Source organism: Littorina saxatilis, linkage group LG11 (assembly GCF_037325665.1).
Source record: "Littorina saxatilis isolate snail1 linkage group LG11, US_GU_Lsax_2.0, whole genome shotgun sequence".
NCBI classification, from domain to species: Eukaryota; Metazoa; Mollusca; class Gastropoda; order Littorinimorpha; family Littorinidae; genus Littorina; species Littorina saxatilis.
In genome coordinates this window covers 11,535,524-11,550,196 of record NC_090255.1, presented here as the reverse complement: position 1 = coordinate 11,550,196, position 14,673 = coordinate 11,535,524, and the positions used below count along the sequence as shown (strand labels likewise).

The window sequence follows — 14,673 nt, the reverse complement described above, 5'->3', positions numbered from 1 at the left end:
TGTGTTCTTTATCAGAGACTTAACAACTTCATTCACATATTTGCAACTGACGACAATAATGCGTTTTTCTTAAAGGGAGGAGTGTGGAAGTGCGTCGTCAACTGGACTACGAGTATGTTCCCCTTAGAGAAGTGGAACTGACGATTCGTGCCTTCGACGGTTTCTGTTTCTCTGGGGAATACAAGGTCACAGTCATTATTGAAAAAATGAATGAACCATTCGTGCTCTTTCCTGATTTTCTGGAAACTACCTTGAATGAAGGATATGTGAGTATATATTTGTAACTTGTTTTTCTTCTTCTTCTTCTTCTTCTTCTTCTTCTTCTTCTTCTTCTTCTTCTTCTTCTTCTTCTTGTCCTTCTTCTTCTTGTTCTTGTTCTTCTTGTTCTTCTTGTTCTTCTTGTTCTTCTTCTTTTTCTTCTACAGTACAATTACACTTTCGTATTCGTATTTGTATTCGTATTCTCGGGAAGTCGGGGGGGGGGGGGGGGTGAGGAAGGGGGGGGGGGGGAAGGGGGGGGGGGGGAAGGGGGGAGGAATGGGAGGGGAGAGGGGGGGGTTGGGTGGAAAGGGCTGGGCAGTATTTTGTAGAAGAGCAAATCCTGCATGTTTCTTTCCTTTTTGAGTGCTGCTTTATTGTTATGGAAATTGAACATATGTTCGATTCTGTATCAACCATATTACTAATTATACATGAAGTTCCGGCCAAACGTGTACATAGTTATATACTGTGTTAATATAATTCAAGAGCACCCTAAACCGGCACGGTTGGCCTAGTGGTAAGGCGTCCGCCCCGTGATCGGGAGGTCGTGGGTTCGAACCCCGGCCGGGTCATACCTAAGACTTTAAAATTGGCAATCTAGTGGCTGCTCCGCCTGGCGTCTGGCATTATGGAGTTAGTGATAGGACTGGTTGGTCCGGTGTCAGAATAATGTGACTGGGTGAGACATGAAGTCTGTGCTGCGACTTCTGTCTTGTGTGTGGCGCACGTTATATGTCAAAGCAGCACCGCCCAGATATGGCCATTCGTGGTCGGCTGGGTGTTAAGCAAACAAACACACAAACAAAGAGCACACTTCTAAATTTGGACAGCCTGGGTGCTTTCTTTAGGATAATTCCCTTTCTATTTTCATTTTGAAAATAGCACCAGTGTCAATTCTACCAAACTAAATTAGCTTATATTTGTCATGCTGCACAGCAGGCAAACAGGTGCAGACTTGTGTAGGTATTTTCCCCAGATGGGTCGTATTCCAAGTAAAAATGGTCAGACTTGTTGTTGACTTAAAAAATATGTTTGACTGCCAGGAGAATAGGCTTAAAAGTAGTTGTGACTGTCACGTAATTTTGTCAATAACAAAGTTGCAACAACTTACGTTTCTTTTTTATTTATTCTGAATTTTGGAACGTTGGCAGTCTCTTTGTTTTTGGATTTAAAAGTGAATAAGAAATCATAACATACAGTCAATACATGTACCAGTGAGACCAACAACAAATATATAAATGATGCTTATTGCTTAAATGCTCATAATTACAAGTTAATCTTAGTGGTATACTTATGTTTGATTATGCTTAATGATCGTGTGTTTGTCTTATTAGAAATGCGATGTTGTGCCAAAAGAAAAATTCCCATGTTTGTGTAAAATAAACATTGACGTTTTCTTATCTTATCTTATCTTAATAAAACAAAAAATTGTGTCCAGGGGAGGCAATCTCTTTACTGAAAACCAAAGTGCAATAATTATACAGGAGTTGTTTGCTTTGTCATAGTATTGAGTTTTTGATGAAACCAAAGTTCACTGTACATTGAAGTGTTACACTTTTGAACACACTCTTTGTAACCGGTTGTGAACACTGGGCGATATACTATATAACTCTATTTGCAAATGAAGCACACGTGGTAAACACGAAAGAGTGTTTACCATGTGTGCCACCTTTGCAAGTAGAATCATATAATTATAAATCAACCCATTGTTTACAACTGGTAACAACAAGACTAGTGTGTTCAAACACGGAACACTTTAGTTGTGGAGGGTTGGTATAGCAGGGATGAGTTGCACGAAGCGAGACGGGAACTCCCAATCGACTAGGTGGGAATAAGCCGCGGGGTCTGATTGGTTGAAATTACAACGAATCTCAATTGTAACCTATCCAACCCCGCGTCTGTGTTCCTCCCAGTTGGGTGGTTTCCAGTGGTGCTTCGTGCACCTCAAACCCGATGCGTATTATTGCAGTCAAAGGGTTAAAACTTCCGATTGGAAGAAGGCATGTGTAACTGTACGATGTGCTGATATTTGATCAGCTGACCTACGCCCCCACGCTCACCTTCAGAGACCCGGATGTGGGAGAAACGTTCACGTTCACAAAGAAGGTTGCTGTTTCGAGTGCAAAACTTGGCGTGGAGTCCGGCACCGGGCTTATCAAATCTACAGAGGTAATGTTCTTGCTGAATTCTTACACCATATCAACTGTGTTGTGTTGTGTTGTGTTGTGTTGTGTTGTGTTGTTTTGTGGTGTGGTGTGGTGTGGTGTGGTGTGGTGTGGTGTGGTGTTGTGTTGTGTTGTGTTGTGTTTTATTGTATTGTTTTTGTTCTGTTCATGTATTGTGTTGTGCATGCTACGACTACCAGACATGTTAAACCTACAGAGAGAATTTTCCGTTGAATTAACGAAACTTATGTTGCAATGTTTAGTATTGTGTTGTGTTGTGTTGTGATGTGTTAGGACCGCCGGGGTCGCTACATCTACAGAGGCATTTTCCCTGTTGAAATGATACGTGTTTTTTACATTTAGTCAAGTTTTGTATGTGTGAGTCTGTGCGTGTGTGTGTAGAGCGATTCAGACCAACCTACTGGACCGATCTTTATGAAATTTGACATGAGAGTTCCTGGGAATGATATCCCCGGATGTTATTTTCTTTTTTTCGATAAATACCTTCGATGACGACATATCCGGCCTTTTGTAAAAGTTGAGGCGGCACTGTCACACCCTCATTTTTCAATCAAATTGATTGAAATTTTGGCCAAGTAATCTTCGACAAAGGCCGGACTTCGGTATTGCATTTCAGCTTGGTGGCTTAAAGATTAATTAATGACTTTGGTCATTAAAAATCTTAAAATTGTAAAAAGAAAATTTATTTTTATAAAACGATCCAAATTTACGTTCATCTTATTTTTCATCATTTTCTGATTCCCAAAACATATAATTATGTTATATTTGGATTAAAAACAAGCTCTGAAAATTAAAAATATAAAAATTATGATCAAAATTAAATTTTCGAAATCAATTTAAAAACACTTTCATCTTATTCCTTGTCGGTTCCTGATTCCAAAAACATATAGATATGATATGTTTGGGTTAAAAACACGCTCAGAAAGTTAAAACGAAGAGAGGTACAGAAAAGCGTGCTATCCTTCTCAGCGCAACTACCTTTACCATTCATGAGCGGTGGACTGACGATGCTACGAGTATACGGTCTTGCTGAAAAATTGCATTGCGTTCAGTTTCATTCTGTGAGTTCGACAGCTTGACTAAATGTTGTATTTTTGCCTTACGCGACTTGTTTGTTAGTGTTGTGTTTCGTTGTGTTGTGCTGTGTTTCTTGTTCGCATTCTAAACTCTACAGAGGTAGTTTCTCTATTGATTTATTTATCATTTTCTTACGTTGTGTGAAATGGTGTTGCTCTACCCGTTCAGAAGACCAATAGTCTTATCAAATCCACATGTTTAATTCATCTGATGAAGTCATATTGCATAGTTGTGTTGGGCTGTTTTGCGCTCTGTTGTGATTGCATCTGAATTAACCTTTGACCTTGTCCCAGCTAGCAAGCTTTCGTCGGCCGACTGACGATTTCAGTCGGGTGACGTCGTCAAATGTCGTGTGTCGACGTCCGTTGTCGCGCCGATATCGTTTTGACTGTGTGTAAAACTCAGCAAATGTACGTAATAAACCCCGACATCGGCCCGACGCAATGTTGCTGTCGATAAAAATATGCAGAGTTACGGGAGATAACAACTTGAATTTATTATCATTATTTTAGCATTTGTTACGTCCCCTGTTCAAGCGTCGGGAACGGCGTGACATGACTCTGCAAATGCGAAACTAAATTATTCATATTTGTTGACTTTTTCACATAGGAGTAGGATAATTAATTGTAAGTTTTGTTTGTATATTTGCAATCAAATACAGCATGAGCTCAAACCATGAGTTTTACATTTTAAAAATACGCCATCATATATACTTGAAATACTCTAATAGCTTTCCTTACGGTACAAACAAGATTGAGTGTGAACATGCATGGCCGGCTAGCTGCTACTTTCCCGCGTGAGCGAAGTTTATTTGTTTTCTTAGTTCAAGTTAATATCGAAAGAAGAGACATTCTTGCGAATGTTGGACAGCACATTGATGATATGTTATCCGAGACGAATGTCGCCTCGGGATCTCAATCTGAGTGCTGGTCCCAGTGCCACGTGGTGGCGGTGATAGTTGACAAGTTAAAATTGTGGAGCCAAGGACGGATGGAAACCTACAGGTGTGTTCAAGCTGTTAACGTCAACTCGAGGACAACCGACGGATCCAGCGAGTAAGTGATTTTGTTTTTTTTGCTTTAATGTTAGTTTTGCTGTTATACAGTGGGGGGGGGGGGGGGGGACATACTGCTGTATCTGTATCTGTAGATGTAGGTGTTTTGTCCTGTACAGTGGGGGGGGGGGGGGGTGGAGTACATACTCATGATACTGCTGAATCTGTAGCTTTAAGTGTGGTTTGCACTGTTACACTTGGGGGGTGGGGTGTATGTATACTGATGTATCTGTAGCTGTAGGTGTGTGTATTGCATTGTAACACTTGGGGGGGGGGGCGGGGTACATACTGATCTATCTGTAGCTGGTGGTGTGTTTTGCACTGATGCACACCAATCTTACATGGTCCAATCTTACATGGTCCAACCTTACATGGTCCAATCTTACATGGTCCAATCTTACATGGTCCAATCTTATCTTACATGGTCCAACCTTACATGGTCCAATCTTGCATGGTCCAATCTTGCATGGTCCAATCTTACATGGTCCAACCTTACATGGTCCAACCTTACATGGTCCAATCTTACATGGTCCAACCTTACATGGTCCAACCTTACATGGTCCAATCTTACATGGTCCAATCTTGCATGGTCCAATCGTGCATGGTCCAACCTTACATGGTCCAACCTTACATGGTCCAATCTTACATGGTCCAACCATACATGGTCCAACCTTACATGGTCCAATCTTACATGGTCCAATCTTACATGGTCCAACCTTGCATGGTCCAATCTTACATGGTCCAATCTTACATGGTCCAATATTACATGGTCCAACCTTACATGGGCCAATCTTACATGGTCCAATCTTGCATGGTCCAATCGTGCATGGTCCAACCTTACATGGTCCAACCTTACATGGTCCAACCTTACATGGTCCAATCTTACATGGTCCAACCATACATGGTCCAACCTTACATGGTCCAATCTTACATGGTCCAATCTTACATGGTCCAACCTTGCATGGTCCAATCTTACATGGTCCAATCTTACATGGTCCAATCTTACATGGTCCAATATTACATGGTCCAACCTTACATGGGCCAATCTTACATGGTCCAATATTACATGGTCCAATCTTACATGGTCCAATCTTACATGGTCCAATCTTACATGGTCCATATATATATTATTGGACCATGTAATATTGGACCATGTAATATTGGACCATGTAAGATTGGACCATGTAAGGTTGGACCATGTAATATTGGACCATGTAAGATTGGACCATGTAAGGTTGGACCATGTAATATTGGACCATGTAAGATTGGTCCAATCTTACATGGTCCAACCTTACATGGTCCAACCATACATGGTCCAATCTTACATGGTCCAATCTTGCATGGTCCAACCTTACATGGTCCAACCTTACATGGTCCAACCTTACATGGTCCAATCTTACATGGTCCAACCTTACATGGTCCAACCTTACATGGTCCAATCTTACATGGTCCATATATATTATTGGACCATGTAATATTGGACCATGTAAGATTGGACCATGTAAGGTTGGACCATGTAAGGTTGGACCATGTAAGATTGGACCATGTAAGATTGGACCATGCGTGACCCAACATGGTTTAAAATCGTCTCCACGAGTTTTCGTCACACCCAACAATTCAAAGTGTGGTGCAACACACGAACACTATCCAATGTTTTAGCCATTGGTTTGGATGAGCACGACAAACATTTCGTCTGCTTCTAAAGGTGCTACCGCCTCAGAACCGCAGGCGCGAAGAAAAGTTCGCAGGGATTTCCCGATTGCATAACCGGAAACGAAAGGGATCGCTACGAACTAAGTTTCGTTGGTCAATCTAAAGCTCGCTAATAAGCACCATTGTACTTCCTATGTCTTGAATTAACAGCTTTGTGTTGCATGACCTTGGATGACCTTGACCTTGGGTCAAGGTCACATGTATTTTGGTAGGAAAAATGTGTAAAGCAGTTCTTAGTGTATGATGTCATTGCTAGGTTTAGTTATTTGACCTTGACCCTGAAGGCCAAGGTCATGTAAAGGTCAAGGTCAAGCATGTGAGTCGTATGGGCTTTGCCCTTCTTGTTTATACTGCTGTAGCTGTACGGGGAGGGGGGGTATACTGCTGTAGCTGTTAGTGATTTTTGCACTGTTACACGGGGGGGGGGGGGGGGGGGGGTGGAGTACATACTGCTGAATCTGTAGCTGTAAGTGTGGTTTGCACTGTTACACTTGGGGGGTGGGGTGTACATACTGATGTATCTGTAGCTGTAGGTATTGCATTGTAACACTTGGGGGGGGGGGGGGGTGTACATACTGATCTATCTGTAGCTGTAGGCGTGTTTTGTACTGTTACACTTGGGGGGGGGGGGGGGCGGTTTGTACATACTGATGTAGCTGTAGGTGTGTTATGTACTGTTACAGTAGGCGGGGAGGGGGGGGGGGGTTGAACATACTGCTGTATATGTAGCTGTAGGTGTGTTTTGCACACAGGGGGTGGGGGGGGTGGGGTGGGGGGGGGGGGGGTTGTACATACTGCTGTATCTGTAGGTCTAGGTGTGTTTTGCACTCTACACGGGGGAAGGCGGTTGAGTGTTGTACATACTGCTGTATCTGAAGCTGTAGGTATGTTTGGTACTGTTACAGTGGTGGCAGCGGGGGGAGGGGGATGTACATAATTCTGAATCTGTAGCTGTAAATGAGTTTTGTACTGTTACAGTGGTGGGGGGGGGGGGTTGGGGGTTGTACATACTGCTGTAGCTGTAGGTGTGTTTTGCACTGTTACTAAGGGGGAGGGGAGGTGTACGTACTGCTGTAGCTGTAGCTGTAAGTAATTTGTGCACTGTTACACTTGGGGGGTTGTATATACTGCTGAATCTGTTGCTGTAGGTGTGTTTTATACTGTAATACTGAGGGGGGGGGGGTTGTACACACTGCTGTATCTGTAGGTTTGTTTTCCACTGTAACACTGGGGGGAGGGGGGGTTATACTGCTGTAGCTGTAGCTGTAAGTGAATTTTGCACTGTTACACTTGGGGGGGGGGGGGGGTGGGGTGGTGGTGGTACATACTGCTGTATCTGTAGCTGCACCCAGCCAGCAAGACATTAGCGGCCGATAGTCGGCCGAACACCCTTCAAAAAGTCGGGCAGGTGACGTCAAAAGATACGACGCGGGTGTTGGCCCGACTAACTTTTGCAAAGAGGCAACGAGGCGGCCGACAGGCGGCCGAACACCTGTACTATGGCGGCACGCATCCGGTCCGATGTTAATCGGCCCGATGGCTTGTTGGACCTGCGGCCCGACACCTTATGCCGACATCGTCCCGATGTCTTCCCGCTGAAATCGATATCTTCCCGATGTCGGCATAAGGTGTCGGACCGCAGGTCAAACAAGTCATCGGGCCGATTAACATCGGACCGGATGCGTGCCGCCATAGTGCAGGTGTTCGGCCGCCTATCGGCCGCATCGTTGCCTCTTTGCAAAAGTTAGTCGGGCCAACACCCGCGTCGTATGTTTTGACGTCACCGGCCCGACTTTTTGAAGGGTGTTCGGCCGATTATCGGCCGCTAATGTCTTGCTGGCTGGGGTGAACTCTGGAGAGGCAGTTTTCTATTGAGCTAATGAAGTATGATTGTGTTTCATCTGGTTGAGTTGTATTGTTTTTGTCGTTGGTTAGACCACCAACATACACAGAAGTAATGTTACGTATCTTATGATTTAACAAAATAGGATTGTGCTTTGTTGCCTTGCCTTATGATGTGTTTTGCTGTAATCCATGGCATTATATTGCAGTCTATTGTATCGTCACATCCACAGAGATAATTCCTTTGTTGAGTTAATATAGCGATGTTGTGTTGCGTTGTGTTTTGTTGCGCTGTGTTGTGTTGTGCGATACTTTTTCGCTTAGTTGACAATTCCACAGATTCTGTTTCTCGACAAAGACGACAACGTTGTTTTGGGCTGTATTGTGCTGTATGTCATTGTGTTGTATTTCATCTTTCTCTGTATCTCAGTAATTACGTATTGCGCATAGTTCTTTACTTTGCACACTAGACAAAATAATCCCCTACCAGGGACAAAAGTCCCTTTCAAGGACAGTGTCAAGAAAGAGACTCATTCTTAATGCTATCTAGTTGAGATCTTTAGGCTTTGGAACGTATTTTCATTTGTGTAACTATTCGCCTTCGTGTTTTGCAGGAGATTAAAGCAGACGCCAGTAAGAACATACAAATGGCTATCACAGTCGATGTAGAAGATACTGGCACGCCACCTCACAGTCAAACATTCAAGGTCCAGATCACAGTGCTGGATATCAACGACAATAAACCTGAGTTTGCCCAGGTAGGAAGAATAAAATACCAAAAAACAAAAACAATAGGCGATATTAGGAAATAATATATTCACTCTTTCATGAACCTTTTGAGTACTGTTGGATGAAGTGAGACAAACAAACCACACGTGCTCTTTATCTGAGTGTTTCAGACATTACCCTCGCTAGATTCTGTCCTTTGGCTTGTTTGGCTCAGTGAATGCAAGAGTATTGACTCTTTATCTAAGTGTTTGAGACATTACCCTCGCTAGATTCTGTCCTTTGGGTTGTTTGGCTCAGTGAAGTGTTTGAGACACTACCCTCGCTAGATTCTGTCCTTTGGGTTGTTTGGCTCACTGAAAGCTGAGTATTGACTCTTTATCTAAGTGTTTGAGACATTACCCTCGCTAGATTATGTCCTTTGGCTTGTTTGGCTCAGTGAAGTGTTTGAGACACTACCCTCGCTAGATTCTGTCCTTTGGCTTGTTTGGCTCAGTGAATGCAAGAGTATTGACTCTTTATCTAAGTGTTTGAGACATTACCCTCGCTAGATTCTGTCCTTTGGGTTGTTTGGCTCAGTGAAGTGTTTGAGACACTACCCTCGCTAGATTCTGTCCTTTGGGTTGTTTGGCTCACTGAAGTGTTTCAGACACTACCCTCGCTAGATTCTGTCCTTTGGGTTGTTTGGCTCACTGAAGTGTTTGAGACATTACCCTCGCTAGATTCTGTCCTTTGGCTTGTTTGGCTCACTGAAAGCAAGAGTATTGACTCTTTATCTGAGTGTTTCAGACACCACCCTCGCTAGATTCTGTCCTTTGGCTTGTTTGGCTCACTGAAAGCAAGAGTATTGACTCTTTCACAACCAACAGCGTTATTTTTGGAATTCGTCTATTAAGAATGGTAAGGTTATGTAATGTCTTAGTTTAAACAAAACACGACACTAACAATACATCAACCCAACTGTAATAACACAGTCTAATATAATCAAATGTCACACGCTTCCCTTCTTTGCCACTACTAAAGCAAACGTGTGCAAGATTGTATGTTACGCGCTTTTGAGCATGGCAAGAACGAATTCAAACTCAAAATCGCCTCTCCAAAAGCCCAAAAATGCACACACGACTTTCATTTCTCCTGCTGTTATCGTTTCTTCTCTTTACAAATTCGTCAATGCTGAGAATACTGAAAAAGGCATCCTAAACGACAGTACTGTTTTCATACGCGAATTTAGCTGTCATTGGAAAGTGGCTCTCTCACGAGGCCTGTTGGTCTGAATCTAGAAGGACAGAGTTGTGTACAAATAAGACAAAGATCCAGAAAAGAACAAACCTGACGGCTTTGTTAGACAATCAACGTAATCTCATGTGGAAGAAAACGTCCGTCACACGACCAAGTCTGATTAGCAGGTACTATATAAACTGAGCAAACAAATTATTGCACCCATTTTCGTACCCCAACTAAAACATTAATTCCCGTGTTATTTCATTCAAACTGCATATGGCATTAAAGACCTTTAACTTGGCAATCTGCTACACTTTTCGAATTAAAGATTTCTGAAATGGGTATCACGTGACCGCCGCCGAAGTAAGGGTACCCCCCCAAATCGATTACCTATTAAACAATCGACAAAAATTCAGAATAGGCGGAACGTGGTAACTGTTACATACGATGGAAAAGCCAAATCAATTATCTATCCAGAACAGGTTGTTTTGTTTTGCTATCTTGCGTATCTCTTGTATTATGTCATTTCTACTGATGCAGGTGTGGAGCGCATGAGGAGTAGAACACGAGAGGTTTTTGCGTTTATTTTGAGGGGTACCATTACAAAAGGCGCTGTATTTCAGCAATGTCTGAATGAATTGCTTCGAAACCGTTATGATCTCACGTCGAAATATGAGACGTGTGTTACAGTATTACCTGGCAAACCAGTACTATCTGGATAGCAGTGAACAAGTAAGGACTTCTTCCTGAACGAAACTTCTTTTGCCTTTGCGAGCAGTTTTAAAGAGTCCCGTACACAGGTCAAACATTGTAGCCGTCGCGAGATGCTCACGCAATGATGCTATAAAAAAAAATATAAAAAAAGTGAGAAAAAAAGTTATGAGCGAAGCCAGTACTCTCACGGCGAAAACACACACACGCACCGCCCCTGTACTGGATGGTAGCCTGTAGTCTTTCAGATGTACGTGGGCAGCGTCAGACCAGTACTTGAGTACGGAGTGACAGCATGGGGCACAGCAACCAAGTCAAATTTTGACAGAGTCAGCAAGGTGCAGAACCAGGCGGCCAGAATCATCACTGGCGCCATGCGGTCAACCCCTATCCAAGAGCTGGAAAACATCATGGGCCTTGAGCCCATGGAAGACAGAAGGGACACCAAACTCCTCACCCAGGCAGCTAAATTCAAACGACTGCCAACTCACCCCATGAAAGACAGACTGTGCCAACCAACCACAGATTGAATGCAAAGCGCGAACGAACACGGATAATTTGTGTAGGTCAGGTCGCGGGAAAGTCCATCCAAATTGTTCCACAGGGGAACTGGATGTGTTTGGATTGTTCATTTTCTCACAGTGATGTTGATCATGTTTACAGTGCAGTTTTGGAAGACTATTTTTGTCATTTGGGGCACACTTTTGTCTTTCGGTGCGTTTATCTCGTCGAAGGAACAGTCTAGTGTTTCTAAATCCAATCCTTCCATCCTCGCTGGTGCACCTTAGACCTGCCTGCCTGTCTGCGTGCGTGTTAGAGCTGAAGACGAAGCCTACATCGCCAAAGCGTCGCCCATAATTGTGACCCTCCACCACGGCATGAGTCGCATGTCACCTTTGCATGATTTTCATATTTTTACATTTTCTTAGAGTATTTTATGCTCTATCCAGTGGTGAAACCCGTTTTAGAAAAGAGCAAAAACTGTTTGAGTTATAAGCCTGTGACTAAGGTGACCCTCATGCTGTTACCATACACTCTCCGGACTTATATCAAGTCTAGCGCAGAACCGCGCGAGGTGACATGCGACTCATTTCGTGGTAGAGGGTCACATATGTAGTTTCTGAACATCGCATGTACGTCGATACGTGGTGACATCCCCACTGAACTGTCTGTGCACCTTTTCGTAGTCACAGGTGTGTACGGTTCGATGCAATGTCGCCCTCTGTGTACGTGGCAAAGCGTTTCACTATTTTTGGTTTTCGTTGCAGACGACAATAGTTAAAGTAGTACCTGTTGTTTTGTTTGACCATTCGTTTTCAGGGTTCTTAATCAAAGCTTGGTAAAGGGAGCTCGTCGTGTAAATGAAAAGTTTACGAAGCTTTTGAAAAAAGAAATTGCAGGAAGAAGAAAATGTGGCTTTCATATATACAGGAGAACGGAGTTGGTGTTATTCTTGTTACGTCAAACACGAAGCACACAGATAAAACGTCCCGTCGCGATATAACCTTGAACGGTTGAAAACGACGTTAAACACCAAATAAAGAAATACAGATAAAACGTGACTGACTGGCCAAGGCCTCTTGGCACACTATTCAGAATGCACAACAAAATGTAACAATACTTTGATACCAATTTTTCTATGTTTGTGGTCACTTGAAATGAAAACCAAAAAAAATAAGTGTTGCAGGTAGTGACTAAATGTATGTGAAGGTAACGTTTTGCTGAAATAAATGCATACTCAAAGTAATAAATTTCGGCATCAAAGCGTGTAACGTACAATCTTGCACACGTTTGCTTTAGCAGTGGCAAAGAGGGAATGCGTGTGACAGAATATCATATAATATAATATAATATAATATAATATAATATAATATAATATAATATAATATAATATAATATAATATAATATAATATAATATAATATAATATAATATAATATAATATAATAGTATATAATATAATATGATATATTATAATATAATATAATATAATATATAATATGATATACTATAATATAATATAATACAACATAGTATAATATAATATAATATGAATAAAATACATATATTTGCGTCTATTTCTTTAACAATTACAGTCAACGTACGACATCGCCGGCATCATCGACGATTGCACAGAGCCGGGGACATCAATCGGAAAGGTGGCAGCCACCGACGACGACTCTGACAGAAACGGTAACAATATTCTGGTGTTCAGTGGCAACGTACCTGGAGACTACTTCACAATTCTCAGCGACGGCACTGTACTGCTCACCAAGAAGATGGACGCCGGACAGGTCGTCACAGGGGCTGCTTTCGTCACGGACATGGGGCTGGAACCTGGGCCTTTACAAGGGCTGGCAGCCGTTGTCACTGTAACGGCTGGGGTAGGTGTCGTTGATTTAATTGAAAATGAAACCCCCGCCTACATGTTTTACATTTCATTTCGTTATTTTATTGTCGAATGGCTGGGAAACTCGGGTCGCTTCCTCCGAGTGGAAAGCTATCAGAAACAGAGTCGCGCTATCCAGGTGTGTGCGTTGTTTAGGTGTAATCAGCAAACTACACTTATAGCAGAATGACCGACGTCTTTTACGTGCCACAGTGGTGCCACGGGGGTGGAACATGAATGCTGTCTCAGAGTTTGCACATAAAGTCGACCATTGTCTGACCCGGTCCGGGTTCGAACCTGTCACCCTCGTATCACAAGTCCAGTGCTCTACCAACCGAGCTACCGGGCTGAAATACATTGCTTGCCTTGCCTTGCTGGTGGTCATCGTCATAGTAGAAGTTGGGGTGGGTGTCACGGGCCGTTTTCCTTTAAATAAAACCAACTTGAAAGTGCCCTCCTCCCCACCCCTCTGTACATGTACAGTTACAGGAGCTGACGGCTGTTGTCACCGTTAAGGCGTGGATAAGTGTGACAGACCTTTAATACGCCCAAACCTCTTTTAACTGCTCCGACCCCCACCCCCTCCCGTGTTATTCTGCCAGAAGATGAGGTGGCATTACATCCACATGCACACACCCGCGCTGACGTGCACGAACAAGTTACAATCCCAACGGGAGCCAACCGCGTGGTAGGATTGGTTGAAACAGAGGTGTGTGTGTGAATTCAACCAATCCGGCTCCGCGGCTGCATGGCTCCTGTTCGGGCGGTACCTTTCTCGTGCACCTAAGCCCTGGGTACCACGACTTTATTTCTGTTCGCTTTCTACTGGGGAAAAGCGAAACAAATTTCTCTGCAAGCAGATAGACAAAAAGTGACAAAAATGAAAATAACAAATCGTGCTGCTGACTGCTGTCATATTATTATTATTATTATTATTGTGATCATTTTTATGCGCCTAATCTAGATATAGCCCTAGGCGCTTACATATTAATTTCTTTGAAAAATTTACCCACAAAGCAAACAAAGCAAAATAACTTATGTATATTGTATTCTTATCATTCCACAGTACTATTAAAATTATTGTTTGTTATTCTTTTCATTGTAAAGACCATTGGGTCGATGTATTTTCTTCTTCTTCGTCGTTCGCTCCTGTCATGTGAGCGTAGATGCGTTGTGCTGCCGTTACGCGCCTGACAAGTCAGGCCCACCACATCCGACTTCAGCTTGTTTTTATATCAGAGTGTTCGCTCTCCTAGATTGATTGCTTTACCGGGCTGCCGAGTTCAATCTACCCGTTTTCTGGATGGCCGTCGCATCTTCCGCATCCATGCTGACGCCCTGGGCTGTCCAGTCTGCTGTTGTATTCGCCTTCGGTGCCAGGTTGTGGGCATATCTGTCCTGTTGCCACCTCTGCCGGATGTGTTCCCCTAGCAAGTTGGATGTGACATGGGGGTGACATGGGGGTTTCAGCTAATGGGTCCAACCCCCCAGGTT

At 43.1% G+C, this 14,673-nt stretch overlaps 1 protein-coding gene across 1 annotated transcript in view; it reads left to right on the top strand.

The window, feature by feature from the left end:
* LOC138980844 (protocadherin gamma-A4-like) overlaps positions 1-14,673 on the top strand; it is a 48,753-nt gene that overhangs the window by 21,196 nt on the left and 12,884 nt on the right. Inside the window, exons 7-10 of the mRNA XM_070353726.1 lie at positions 76-266; positions 2,299-2,430; positions 8,748-8,891; positions 12,887-13,174. Coding sequence (XP_070209827.1) covers positions 76-266; positions 2,299-2,430; positions 8,748-8,891; positions 12,887-13,174 — 755 coding nt within the window. The remainder of the gene's footprint in view (positions 1-75; positions 267-2,298; positions 2,431-8,747; positions 8,892-12,886; positions 13,175-14,673) is intronic.